We start from the raw sequence: 15,062 nt of genomic DNA on the forward strand, positions 1-15,062 counted from the left end.
CCATAGAGATTCCCTGGCTTGCTGAGTTCCTCTAGCATTTTTGTGTTTGTGGCTTTAGATTTTCAGCATCTGCAGAACCTCTTGTTTTTATGCTCAGCTCCACTTCACTGCTTTGAGGAAATCTATGTCCCCAGTTCTTGATCCCTCTAAGACAGGGGTTCCCAACCTGGGATCCACAGAAACCCTCGGTTAGGGTCCACAGCATTAAAAAGGTCGGGAACCTTTGCTCTCAGGGAAATGGGCCTTTCCTATTTCCTCTATCTGTATCTTATAATTTAAGCTACTTTATTTAGTCTGCCCTCAGCTTTCTGTTCCAAAGAAAACAACCCCAAGTTATGTAATTTTACCCCACAGTTATTCCTTTCTACTTGTGCCAACTTCCTCGTAAATCTGCTCTCCATCCTCTCCAGCACAATCACATCTTTCAATTAATGTGGCAACCAGAACTGCACAATATGTTACGAACTATAGTATTACAGACAACATTAGCTGAGGCAGGAAGGTTGTATTAGAAAAGGAAAACATTCGAATGCCTTTATTACCTGTCCTGCAACTTTAAGGGTCAAGTTCAGCAATACCATTCAATATCCTAAATACACTGTTTAGCTATGCTTTCATAAAGCTCTCCAAATGCAATTGCTCACATACTGCAGGAACAAAATGTATTTGCCACTGTTCTACCCAATTAATAATACAATCTACACATACTGCAGTTTAAGCACTATTCCTCACATGGTCATTTCTAGTATCATTTGTAATCCTCACTGCTGTACCTACACACTGAAGTCAAAATCGTTCATTTATATCACCATCACTAAGAGCTCTGTGGAACTCCAGATACCTCAAATATCATCCTTTACCAATTGCTTCTTGCCACAGAGCTAATTTTGAATTAAAATTACCACACTTCCAATATCCCTTGGGCTTTTCCTTTAGGGACCTATCAAAGCTTGAGCTAAAAATCCTCACCAGACATTAAACAGTTGTCATCAGCCCCTCCCCTCCTGTTTCTGGAAATACTAGTCTTCCACATTCATGTCCATCTTAATCAGAATCCTTTCCAGAACCTCTTCAATCAGGTATACAATCAGGTATACCAATACAGCTTTGCCAAGCCCAAAAGTGGCCCACAGTGATGGTGACAACCTATTCTTCAGTATCCTTGCTGGCCTGTCTGCAGCCTTAAACACAATCCTCCTCCATACAATTCTTCACAGCTCCCATTGTCCTTCAATCTCCATGTTGCCCAGCTGACTTAAACTAAGTGACTGCAGTTCCATTCTTACCTTACAGACTCATAGCCAGAGAAGCATTGGCAACATAGTTCTTACACCAGTGCCATCTTTCTCTAATGCTTCCAAAGATTCTTCCCCATACCCTCTCCTTCACCCAACCTCCCCATTTCTCATTAATTTCCTGTTCCACAGCAACTTCCTCAGAAAACACCATATTGATCACCACAACCAATGACACCAAGCTTTATCCAACCTTTCCCGGCCTCTTAATTGTCAGACAAGTAGAAACTTGAACAGGCACTCAGACTGTTTATAACCTTGATATTAACCAAGAGCCATCAAATCTCATGTGTGCCATCACAAACTGCCCATTTCCATCTCTAAATGCTGACTGACTCTACTCCAAACTTCAATTATCTTCTCTACATCATTCTTATCACCACACTTGACTATTCCTATGTTTTTCATCCATCATCACCATGCTTTCCAAATGGCAGTATCTCCAGGTGAAGAAGTGCTTCATTATAACACTTCCCTCCTTGTTTCTAAAACTGTTTATGGTGTCACCATTCTCATAACAGAAATCATCCCCAGTCCTATAACCTTCCAAGATATGTCTAATTCTCACCTCCACTTCAATAATTTAATCATTAATGAACAAACATACATTCAGTTACTTTCTTTTCTCCTTGAAGGTGCTTGTTGGCCATGGAACATGGAACAGTCCAGGATAGAAACAGACCTTTTAGCCCAATATGTTGTGCCAAACCAATTAAATTAGTATTTAAATAGCCAACTGAACTAATCTTTTCTGTCTACACGATGTCCATATCCTTCCATTTTCCTCACATTCATGTGTCTATCTAAACATCTCTTCAAAGTCTTTAATGTTTCTGCCTCTACCACCAACCACCCTAGGCAGAGCACTCCAGGCACCAACCTCTCTGTATAAAAATAACTTACCCCTCACAACTCCTTTGAAATTAAACCCCCCCCCCCCTCACCTTATATGCATAGCCTCAGGTATTGGACATTGGAAAAAGATACTATCAATTCTACCTCTGCCTCACATTATTTTATAAACCTCTATCTCCAGCCTCCCTCCAGCCTCGGCGCTCCAGAGAAAACAACCCGAGTTTGTCCAACCTCTCCTTATAGAACATGCCCTCTAATCCAGGCAACATCCTAGAAAACCTCTTCTGCACCCTCTCCAAAATCTCAACATCCTTCCAACAGCAGGGTGACCAGAAATGTATGCAGCCTAACCAGAGTTTTATAAAGCTGCAACCCAACTTCCTGACTTCTGAACGCAATGTCTCAACTAATAAAGACAAGCATGACATATGATTTCCTAACCACATGTGGAGCTTTGAACTTAGACCCCCAAGAACCCTCTACTCATCAAGGGCAACCTTTAACAATGTACTGTCTCTTCACATTTAACCTACCAAGGTGCAGCATTTCATATTTGGCCAGATTAAACTCATCTACCATTTCTCCACCCATATCTACAACTGATCTATATCCCACTTTATTCTTTGTCAGTCTTCTATGCTATCCACAACACCAGCAGTCTTTGTATCACCTGAAAACTTACAAACACATTCATCTACATCTTCATCCAGGTCATTTACATTCAGTCCATCTATTCAAACATTGTTTTATGTGACTTGATTTCAAATTTTTGTCAATGAACTCTCCTATTAAAGACTTGCCACATTAAAGATACAGCGTAAATTGTGGTGGTCTTCATTTTAGGCTACAGTCATGCTGAACATACTGCCAGGGTAGGGACTGCAGTCATGGTGATTCAAAGCTCGATCATAGAGAAGAATATTGAAGAAGATTTGGGAGGAGAAGAGGGAGGCAGAAAGTATACAGGAAACTTCATATCTCAGCCCCAAGACAGCTGAAGGTTCTGACAACGGTAGAGCCTGAAAGGAAAAGGAGGCAGAAGAAATGAAGATGATGTGCAACAGGGCCATTGAAAGGTGGAGGAAGCCACAGAAAGATGGAGAAGCAAAGCCATCAAGTAATCTAATGAGCTTTGAAAAAGCCGTTGCTAGGGCACTAGCAGCCGGTGTGAGGGCATGAAGAGAGGGACAAATAGGATGGAACTGGATATGGAACAAAATATCAGGTGCCGTCCAGATTAGTAAATCCCAGCTAAATTTGTAATACCAGATGCAAAACATCCAAGTTTAAGGTTAGAGAAAGAAATATGGCAAAAGTTAGTGTCAACATGAAGAAAGAAAAGGAATAAAACAAAGTTGTGTTGTATGCCAGCATCAGCACCAGGCCTATGCATGAAGATTTTCAGCTTAAGATATTAAGAGATGCCAATGTCCTTGAAATGGCAGCTTTATATGTTATCTATCACTTCAAACAGGGGAGAAAAGAGAAAGTATTGGCAAGTTTTGCTTCGATTTTATTTTCTTTATTTCCCCCTTCACTAGGTATTGTTGATCTATGTTTCATTGTTTCAGTGTAAAACAAAGCACTACTGTTATTAAACAAATTGCAGGAAATGGCAGAACATTATTTTAATACTCATTTTTGAGAACTGCAACACCAACAGTTTTAGACAGTTTCTAATTGCCCTCCACAAGATGGTAGGAATGTGGCGACCCATTTCCTGGCACATCCAAACCGGCTCACAATTAGATAGCCTACGGGGATTTGCGAGCACAGAGCTTTGGAGCCTCTGCGCCACGGGGGGCAGGTTGAGGGAGGCTTAAAAGTGAGGCTGAGGATTTCGAATAAAGTTTTTTCCTTCGACTGCAGTTACCGACTCCGTGTCGTAATTTTAGCGCTGCGTGTAGCACACCGCTACAATTGGTGACCCCGACAGTCCAAACGATTTTTGGACCAGAAATGACCGACGCCGCCTCTGTTCATGCGGTTTCGTTGAAACTGCCGAGTTTCTGGACACAGCGACCGAACCTATGGTTCCAGCAAGCCGAAGCCCAATTCCACGTTCGCCAGATCACCTCAGAAGACACCCGCTACTACTACGTGGTGAGCTCCCTCGACCAGGACACAGCGGCCCAGGTCGCGGAGTTCGTACAGTCGCCCCCGGCAGACGGCAAGTACACGGAATTCAAAGCCCTGCTCCTCAGGACTTTCGGACTCTCACGGCGCGAGCGGGCTGCCCGTTTACTGCACCTGGATGGCTTAGGCAACAGACCTCCATTGGCTTTAATGAATGAGATGTTGTCTCTGGACGACGGACACACACCCTGCCTCATGTTTGAGCAGGCATTCCTGGAGCAGCTGCCCGAGGACATACGCCTGCTGCTGTCCGACGCGGATTTCAGTGACCCCTGGAAGGTGGCAGCCCGGGCAGACTTGCTGTGGAATGCCAAAAAGGTGAGCGGGGCGTCCATCGCACGGATCACCCAGCCCCGCTCCCAGCAGCAAACCAGTCCAGGCCCGGCCGCAGAGCCCGCCAACCCCCGGCCCAAGGAACACTGGTGCTTCTACCACCAGCGGTGGGGCGCAGAAGCCCGCCGTTGTCGCCCGCCCTGCAAGTTCCCGGGAAACGCCAGGGCCAGCCGCCGCTGATGGCTACGGCGGCTGGCCATCGGGATAGCCTTCTGTATGTGTGGGATAGAAGGTTGGGACGCCGGTTTTTGGTCGATACTGGTGCCGAGATCAGCGTTTTACCTCCGACAAGTTACGACACCCGCAGCAGGGCACCGGGTCCCCCGCTGAGGGCCGTGAACGGCAGCACAGTAAGGACCTATGGCACCCGTCAGGTGCAGCTACAGTTTGGCTCCAGCCAGTTCACGTGGGACTTTACACTGGCCGCCGTAGCCCAACCGCTTCTGGGTGCGGATTTTTTGCGGGCTCACAGCCTACTGGTCGACCTGCCCAGGAAGAGACTGGTACACGCCGAGACCTTTCAGACCTTCTCCCTGGGTGCAGCCCAGTTGCCAGCCCCTCACCTCGGCTCCAACACGCTGTCTGACAACGACTTCACCAGGGTCCTGGCGGATTTCCCATCGGTTCTGGCACCGCAGTTCACAGCGGCCATGCCCCGACACGGCCACATCCAGACCCAGGGACCACCCCTCCACGCCCGCACTCGGCGGCTTCCCCCAGACAAGCTCTGACTGGCGAAGGAGGAGTTCCAGAGGATGGAGGAATTGGGGATCATCCGGCGGTCCGACAGCCCATGGGCCTCCCCCCTGCACATGGTGCCCAAAGCGATGGGAGGCTGGAGACCGTGCGGCGACTACCGCAGGCTGAACGAGGCTACCACACCGGACCGCTACCCTGTGCCGCACATTCAGGACTTTGCAGCAAACCTGCACGGCGCACGGATCTTCTCCAAGGTAGACCTCGTCCGAGGGTACCATCAAATCCCGATGCATCCTGACGACGTCCCCAAAACGGCTCTCATCACCCCGTTTGGCCTTTTCGAGTTCCTCCGCATGCCGTTTGGCCTGAAGAATGCCGCACAGACGTTCCAGCGGTTAATGGACGCGGTGGGACGGGACCTGGACTTCGCGTTCATCTATTAGGACGACATCCTCATAGCCAGCAGCAGTCGTCAGGAGCATCTGTCCCACCTCTGTCAACTCTGCGCCCGACTGAGTGAGTACGGTCTTACCATCAACTCCGCCAAATGCCAGTTCGGACTCGATACCATTGACTTCCTGGGCCACAGGATTACTAAAGACGGGGCAACCCCTCTGCCCGCTAAGGTAGATGCGGTCCGCCACTTCCCCCGACCCACCACGATCAAAGGCCTTCAGGAATTCGTAGGTATGGTCAATTTCTACCACCGCTTCCTCCCTTCAGCTGCCCGGATCATGCGCCCCCTGTTCGCCCTGATGTCGGGTCCGAGCAAGGACATTACCTGGGACGCGGAGTCCGCCGCCACTTTCGTTCAAACGAAGGAAGCTTTGGCGAACGCCGCAATGCTAATACATCCCAGAATGGACGCCCCTACCGCCTTCACAGTGGACGCATCTAACACGGCAGTCGGTATGGTGCTGGAGCAACTCATCGCAGGTCGCTGGCAACCCCTGGCGTTTTTCAGCAAACACCTGCGGCCACCCGAGCTCAAGTACAGTGCTTTCGACCAGGAACTGTTGGCGCTCTACCTGGCAATCCGGCATTTCAGGTACTTCCTAGAAGGTCGGCCCTTCACCGCGTTCACGGACCACAAACCGCTCACCTTTACGTTCACGAAGGTGTCCGATCCCTGGTCGTCCCGCCAGCAGCGCCACCTGTCCTACATCTCTGAATACACGACGGATGTCCGGCACGTCTCTGGTAAGGACAATGTCGTGGCGGATGCGCTCTCTCGCCCTACCGTTCATGCCCTTTCCCAAGGGGTAGACTTTGAGGCACTGGCAGAGGCGCAGCAGGCGGATGAGGAGATTCCGAGTTACAGAACCGCAGTCTCCGGTTTGCAGCTCCAGGACCTCCCCGTAGGCCCGGGTGAGAGGACCCTACTCTGTGACGTCGCCACCGGCCAGCCCCGTCCCATCGTCCCGACAGCCTGGCGGCGCCGTGTTTTCCACTCCATTCATAACTTGGCGCATCCCTCCATCCGGACAACTGTCCAGATGGTTTCCAGCAGGTTCATTTGGCACGGACTCCACAAACAGGTCAGTGAATGGGCCAAAACGTGCATGCACTACCAGACGGCCAAGGTGCAGCAGCACACCAAAGCCCCACCGCAGCAGTTCCATCCCGCCCACCGGCGTTTCGACCACATTCATGTGGATATTGTGGGCCCCCTGCCAGTGTCGCAAGGAGCGCGGCACCTCCTGACTATCGTGGACCGGTTCACAAGATGGCCAGAGGCGGTCCCGCTCACCGACACCACCTCCGAATCTTGCGCCCGAGCCCTGATCACCACCTGGATATCTCGCTTTGGTGTACCAGCCCACATTACCTCCGACAGAGGCGCCCAGTTCACCTCCAGCCTGTGGTCAGCTATGGCCAGCCTTTTGGGGACTCAGCTGCACCACACAACTGCCTACCACCCACAGTCGAACGGGCTAGTGGAGCGTTTCCACCGTCACCTGAAGTCGGCCCTCATGGCCCGCCTGCGAGGAGCCAACTGGGCGGACGAGCTTTCCTGGGTCCTACTCGGCATCCGCACAGCGCCCAAGGACGACCTGCACGCCTCGTCGGCCGAGTTGGTATACGGCGCGCCCCTGGTCGTCCCCGGGGAGTTCCTACCAGCCCCATGGGGGCAAGAGGAAGATCCCACAGCAGTCCTGGGCAGACTGCGCGAGAAGCTCGGTAACCTGGCCCCCATGCCCACTTCACAGCATGGGCGGAACCCGACCTGCGTACCCAAAGACCTGCAGAACTGTAAGTTTGTGTTTGTACGAAGGGGCGGGCATCGGCCACCGCTGCAGCGGCCATACGAGGGGCCGTTTATGGTGCTCCGGAACAACGGGTCCACGTTCGTGCTGGACACTGGGGGGAAAGAGGAGGTTTTCACGGTGGACCGCCTCAAACCGGCCCATGTGGACCTGGCACAACCGGCCGAGTTTCCGGCACCTCGGCGCAGAGGCCGACCTCCCAAGCAGGTTCTGGCCCAGACTGTGGACATTGGGGGGTGTATCGCCGGTTCTGGGGGGGGGGGGGGGGGTTATGTGGCGACCCATTTCCTGGCACATCCGAACCGGCTCACAATTAGATAGCCTACGGGGGTTTGCGAGCACAGAGCTTTGGAGCCTCTGCGCCACGGGGGGGCAGGTAGAGGGAGGCTTAAAAGTGAGGCTGAGGATTTCGAATAAAGTTTTTTCCTTCAACTGCAGTTACCGACTCTGTGTTGTAATTTTAGCGCTGCGTGTAGCACACCGCTACAGGAAGCTATTTTCCAGAAACACAGCAATCTATGTGGTACTGGTACAACTGAATAGCTTGCTATGCCACATCATCAGGCATTTAAAGGTCAACACACAATATGGGTTTGCAATCACATGTAGGCCACATCATGGAAGATTTCCTTCCCAAAGGATATCAGAAAATCTAATGGCTTTTTGAATGACAACATTCATATCCCTCATTGGCCAACTGATAATTCTTCCCAAATTCTAGTTTATAGATACTAAATTCCACAGCTGCTATGATTTGATTAGAACTTCAGTCTCCTGATTGTTAGACTACATGGTTGGTCACTAATCTAGTAACAACCACGGCACAGCCAACACGCTCATCTTTATTCAAGAGTACCCTCATAATTCCATGTGTGCAAATTCAGTACAGTAAGAAACAGAAAAATTATGTTGTCCCCTGGAGAAGCAAAGTCATTGAAATTACTTTCTTCCCCCCCCCCCACCATCCCAGATAAAGAGAGTGCATTGAAGCTATAAAGTAATTGCAAGTTGTCATCCATCCTGAAGAAAGGTCTCTGTCCAAGACACTGACTATCTATTCATTTCCATAGATGCTGCCTGACCTGCTGAGTTACTGCAGCATTTTGTGTGTGTTGATCTGCAAGCTGTCATCCGTCCTGGCTGTAAGTTGTCAATGTGAAATATAAACGGCTCCTCCTGGAAATGATGGTGCTTGTCCTGTCATGAGTTTCCAACATTTCTTGCTTTTATACTAAAAGTGCCCTTAACTCTTAAAAGCTAGTCTAACCTGTGTGTTTGATTTTACGCACAGACTGAAACAGTCCAGCATCACTGATTCAAGATTTCAAGTTTATTTATCACACGTACCGCCAACCACACAATGAAATGCATCACCTGCGTTAACAAGTGTGTGCTGTAGGGAGCCCGCAAGTGTCGCAACACATTCTGGCGCTAACATAGCTACCTACAATGCTCAGAACAACAAAGGAGAGAACGAGCAGCCGAACAACAGCAGCAGAACAAGCCCCATTCCTCCCACCCACCCACGTGCACATACATCCCTCTAGCCCCAGGTTGCCATATTTTCCTAGGGCATCCAAGATGACGCAGCATCTGCTATAACAGATGAGGTAATTTGCAAATGACTAGACCCTGCAAGCTCATTACGGCTCAGAAAGTCCTGGTGTTGAACGCAAAACCCAAAATGAAACTAACCACGAATGGCAGTGAGATATTGTCATCTAGCAACAAGTTGGGTCCTCCAATGCCAACATGTTCAATTCTAAATACTTAAAGGCAGCAAGGACTGGGTTAGGAGCAGAACGGGAATATTTATATAACAGTGGAAATGACACTTGGAGACTCGGAAGGGAACAAAGTCGCTGCCCTTGTGCATGGAATTGAGAGTAAATCTCTCTCTCTCTCTCTCTCTCTCTCTCTCTCTCAATATTAAACGGTCAAAGGAGGTCAGGAATAGGATCCCATTCATCAGCAAGCAGATTAATGCCTTCCGGATGTGTTCACATGAATTTCTTATGGCAATTCAGGAGTTACAAAAACAGACAGTTTGAGAAACATAATAAATGGCAAACAAAAACGATTTTAGATCCACTTGCATTACGCGTGTTCCCAATGATGGCACAATAAAAGAGCTGGAGTACAGAAAAATGTTAAACCTATATTTATGTAATTATCTTGACAGAGCAATCAGAGACCACTTAGAGTATCATAATAGTGCTAAAGACAAAGTTAAATGAGCTATGTGATGCTACAGCTGAATTTTCAAATGCATAAATAACTTGCCAAGAAATATTTTGCTTGTACAAGACCACGACGAATTGAGAAAGCCAGTGGAATACTATAATTAACTCTCCAATGGGCAAGAGGCAAGCCACAAGAAGTAGAGGGTACCAGGTTAAGTTTACTGAAATTAGCTCATCTGAAATTGATCAACAGTTTGAACTCTACAAGTGGTCTAAATCCACACAGCTAGAACAGGAGCACAAGATCACCAACAATTGCTTCACCTGACAGCTGTGTCCCCTGCAAAAACAACTAATTATTTTCCCTAAAATATTTGACACCTGCAATTGAGCTGCTATGAACAGAACTGATAAACAAATTCCATATTAAAAAGTCAATCACATTGAAGTTAAAGATCAGAACAGATCGGATTTTTTTGTTGCAACATCTGATGATTTAGACACCAATATGGTTCTTCGGAAAGAACTTGAAAATGCAAAAAAAGTAAGACAATACACAACAGAGCAGCTTGCTTGGCGGACATACAAGCAGATGGTCTCTTCATAGTAAGGGAAGTAGCAAATGATCCCATGAATTGCCAATTTCAATGACCTAGTTAAGTGCATTCATGGAATAAAGTGTGAAATCAGACACAACAAGTAAGGTGCCTAGACTTCGGAACTCTACAAAATCAACAGGCTGCCTTGTAAGCAAGAGCAACGCATCCTTGTGTGGCCAGTGCTCAGTTATGTGAACAAATACAGTGTTGTGTACAACACTGGGAAGTTACCATATAGATGTCCTCCTTAAAATTGTCAGATCAAAAGGCTGGAGAATAAGTGATGAACATTCTTTAATCATTTTGAAGCTCTGGATTAGCTTTATGGAAACAAATGCTTTTAGGGTGTGTTGCTAGGTCAATTGAAATCAAACCTAGTACCCCTGATACAGAAATGTCACCTTTTCATGGGCTTCAACTCCCTGATATCCAAGGTATTTACTTTATAGAAACACAAACATACTGGGAAATAAATAAAGACATACTGTCATCAGGAGTTTGCTGCTATCCAGGTGGACGAGTTACTTAAGATTCATGAGCACAATCGAACAGCATTTCAAGCACAGAACATAACAGCACAGTAAAGGCCCTTTGGCCCACAATGTTGTGCTGACCTCTTAACCTACTTCAAGATCAATCTAACCAGACTCTCCCCACATAGCCCTTCATTTTTCTTTCATCTGCATACCCATCAGTCTCTTAAACATCCCTAATATATCTGCCTCTACCACCACCCCAGCTGCAAGTCCATGCACCCACCACTGTAAAAAACCTACTTCTGACATCCCCCACCCCCATACTTTCCTCCTAAATTCCTAAAATTATGCTCTCTCTATCCCGCCCTGGGAAAAAGACCCTGGCTGTCCACTTTATCTGTGCATTTTATCATCTTTTACACCATTACCCTGCTTCACCCCAAAGAGAACAGCCCCAGTAGGCTCAAACTTGCCTCATAAAGACATGCTCTCCAATCCAAAGTGCAACCTGGCAAACCTCCTTTGCAACCTCTATAAAGTTTGCTTCCCATAATGAGGCAACCAGAGATGAACAAAATACTCCAAGTGTGGTCTTATCAGAGTTTTATCGAGGTGCAACATTACCTCACGGCCTTCAGACTCAGTCCCCTAATGAATAAAGGCAAACCAATTTATGACTTCTAACCACCCAATCAAAGAGTTTAAGATGGCACCACTGAAGATGAGCAATAGCTTACTGGTGGTTCATAAAGAAATACAACCAAATACTTTATTAGTAACACTTTCTGTGGAAAATTGTGGCAAACCATCACAGCAAACAATGAAGAAGGCGAAGGGAAGGCTGTCTCAAGGGTTGAGGTGCGCACGTCATGCAAAGTTGGAGCGTAGTCGGAGCGAGGTCAAGGCAGGTTTGAGACAGAGTCAGAGTTGGAGTCTGAGATGGAGTCGGAGCAAGCGGACTGGAGGCAAGTTGGAGCAAAGGCGTTTCGGAGCCCATTCACCTAAACCGAGAGCGAGGTTAGATTGACTGAAACGCTGGGCTGATTTGAAAAGCTTGGGTACAGGTCAGAATATGGTGACAGGATCCAGGCCCGAAGCGTATTCATGCAGTGGGTCTAGCTCCTAATGCAGGGACAACCCAGTGTTTGGACAATTTAAAATCCGGCCCAGATAGACTGAAAAGGCAGAGTGTAGGGACCAGAGGCCAGGGTCGGGCCAGTTCTGCTCACTCTCCACAACATTTACTCCTTTCTCCTCAGCACCAAGGCTGAGGCTGTGACTTCCTCCAGATTTTGTGTCTGCGAGCTTCAGTTTCGGGTCTATGGATTCACTTTTATTCTGAACACTTGCTTTTATTGTTTGCATGATTTGTACTTTTTCCCCTCCTCTCCCCATGCATTGAGTGTTGGTCTTTTTTATTCTAGCTGGGTTCTTTCAGATTTCTTGTTTTGTAAGCAGATGAATCTCAAGGTTGCATACTTTAATAATAAATGTATTTGAACTTGCACTGCAATTTTGAGCAATGTATGAACATGGATCTTCCCTCCATTCCTTCACATTGCCAAGAACCCTGCCAATCACCATGTACTTTGCCTTCAAGTTCAACCTTGCAAAATATATTATTATACACCTTTCTGGATTAAACTCCATCTGCCTCCTATCAATGTCCCATTGTAACCCTTGACAACATTCTACACTATCCATAACCACACCAACCTTCGTGTCTGCAAACTTACTAACACACTTGCTCATCCAAATCATTTATATATTTTTTAAAAATCACAAAATATCTTTGCAAGATTTTCAGGAATGCAACTAGATTTAATCCCAGGACGTATTTCTTGGTACAGTGAATCATTGAAACATACTGCCAGCAGGTGCAGCAATTATGGACTTGAACTTCTGATTTTAGAAAATCTGCCATGTACTCCTGGACAGACAATACTAACGGAAGCAAACTGCTGGTTCGCCATGGTAATGTAGATTTACAGCCTACAGTTACTCCAGATCATTGCTTCTTTGCCTCAGAGAGATGAGCATGATCCACTAAGCTCACTTTCTCCATTTATACTTAATAACCCTCCATTCGTGAAATTCCAACACCTCTCCACTTCTTAACCAAACTACTCAACCCATCGCCTGGCCTCAACATATTTTGTCCTGATACAGGTGGCTCCCGTTTCTCGAAGGTTCACTTTACGACAGCTCGCTGTTACGAAAGACCTACGTTAGTAACTGTTTTTGATAACCAAAGAGGATTTTCACCTTTACGAAAGAAAAGACGCCCGCTTTATACGGATGCATACCCTGAGAAAGACTACCATGACCGTGAAGCCTTGTGTGGGCAGTTGTGTGCACATGCGTGTACGTGCCAATTTTTTCTCCAAATCAATTTCAGCTCACTGTCTTCCCAATTCTGGTAAGTGAAACTACACCTTACATAAAATATTTCTACTTTACATAGGTTGTATATTTATCAAATCATTTCTGCCTTTACTGTACACTTGTGTTATTTTAGGTTTTATGTTTTATTAGGTATGATTTGGTAAGTTATTTTTTTGGGTCCTGGAATGCTCAATAATTTTTCCCATATAAATTAATGGTAATTCCTTCTTCGCTTTACGACATTTTGGCTTACAAACGGTTTCATAGGAACGCTCTACCTTCAGATACTGGGGGAAGCCTGTATCTCTTTTGCCTTGCTGTCCATCTACAACTGACTGCACAAATGACCTCTTGTCTCATTCCTGTGAAGCACACAGACCAGCAGTTGAGCCTTTGTGAGTGGCTAGGGGCCTCTGTCTGGTCCTGGACAAACTGCTGCTGGTGATTCTGCTCTCCTTGCCTAATGGGTCATTTGCTAAACGGGTCAGCTGCTCATCACAATAAAATGGTGAAGCACTGGAAATGCAGAGTAGAATGTGCTGAAGCAGCTGATCTGAGCACAGTTGGGCTTTGAGACACCTGAGAATGAGAGTGAGAGGGGCAGTCTGTGATCACATCAATGAAATTAAACCTCCTGCAGAGCTCCGACATTCTGCACTTCCAAAGGAATAAGACAATAATAATTGGCTGCTGTTCTCCAACTTGTATCACTCACAACATTCAAACGTTAGCAGAGAAAGGCAAGAAAATGGTAGAAAAAAAGTTTGTCCTTTCAGACAAAACGGTAAACCGATGTACCACACAGTATCTTTAAAGGATGCCATTAGATCTCTTATAATATTTGAAGATGACTGAGTACTGCATTCTACTAATTCTACAATCAACATGGCATCTTATCTTAGTGGCACCTTGCTCTGTATAAATTGGCTGCCATGTTGCTACTGTTACAATAGTAAATGATAATTTACAAACACTATGTTTGTTGTGTAGCATTTGGGGCTAAAATCAAGAGGCTGTGCATAGATAATAGCTCTTTTTTTAAAACTAGATGAAACAGTTTAAAGGAAAATCAGGTATCTCACGTGGAGACTTGAATTCCAGCCAGCTTGGTCCCTTGATCTTCCGACTGAGAAGCAGAAGTTCAAGACTTGAAGTATTGGTGCCGAACACATGGGAAAAGGTTTCCCCCTTCAAGTCAGAAGGAAGCGGAGGCAGGTCAGCCTGAGCAAGAAACAGAAGCAATTAGACAAGTTTCACCGACGATCATAGAGCACAAAACAGGCCCAACAGCCTACAATGTTGTGCCAAACTAATTAAACCAGTAATTAAATGCCTAACTAAATAAATTCCTTCTGCCTACACTATGTCCATATCCCTCCATTTTCTGCACATTCTAAGAGACTGTCGAAAATAACTGTTGTATTTGTCTTCACCACCACCCCAGGCAGAGCATTCCAGACACCCACCATGTAAAAATTTACCCTGTACTCCTCCTTTGAAATTGCCACCTCTCACCTTAAATGAATGTTCCCTAGTATTAGATATTTCGACCCTGGGAATGCATTAAATATACTGAATCATTAAAATACATTAAATACGTAGGTTTACTATTGTCACATACACTGAGATATAATGAAAAGCCTGTCTTACATATTGCTCAGACAGATCAGATCATTACGAAGTGCACTGATGTAGAACAAGATAAAATAATGACAATGCTGAATAAATTGTAACAGCTACCCAGAAAGCGCAGTACAGATAATCAGTAGGATACAAGACCATTACAAGAAAAATTGTGAAGCCATATGGCCACCTTATTGTACCAACGAACTAT

At 46.4% G+C, this 15,062-nt stretch overlaps 1 protein-coding gene across 2 annotated transcripts in view; it reads right to left on the reverse strand.

Moving 5' to 3' along the window:
* Positions 1–15,062, reverse strand: part of pola1 (polymerase (DNA directed), alpha 1) — a 291,471-nt gene that overhangs the window by 238,900 nt on the left and 37,509 nt on the right. For both annotated transcript variants that reach the window (XM_059966177.1, XM_059966176.1), the window contains exon 14: positions 14,311–14,449. In XM_059966177.1, the coding sequence (XP_059822160.1) occupies positions 14,311–14,449 (139 nt within the window). The remainder of the gene's footprint in view (positions 1–14,310; positions 14,450–15,062) is intronic.

Source organism: Hypanus sabinus, chromosome 4 (genome assembly GCF_030144855.1).
Source record: "Hypanus sabinus isolate sHypSab1 chromosome 4, sHypSab1.hap1, whole genome shotgun sequence".
Classification (NCBI taxonomy): domain Eukaryota; kingdom Metazoa; phylum Chordata; class Chondrichthyes; order Myliobatiformes; family Dasyatidae; genus Hypanus; species Hypanus sabinus.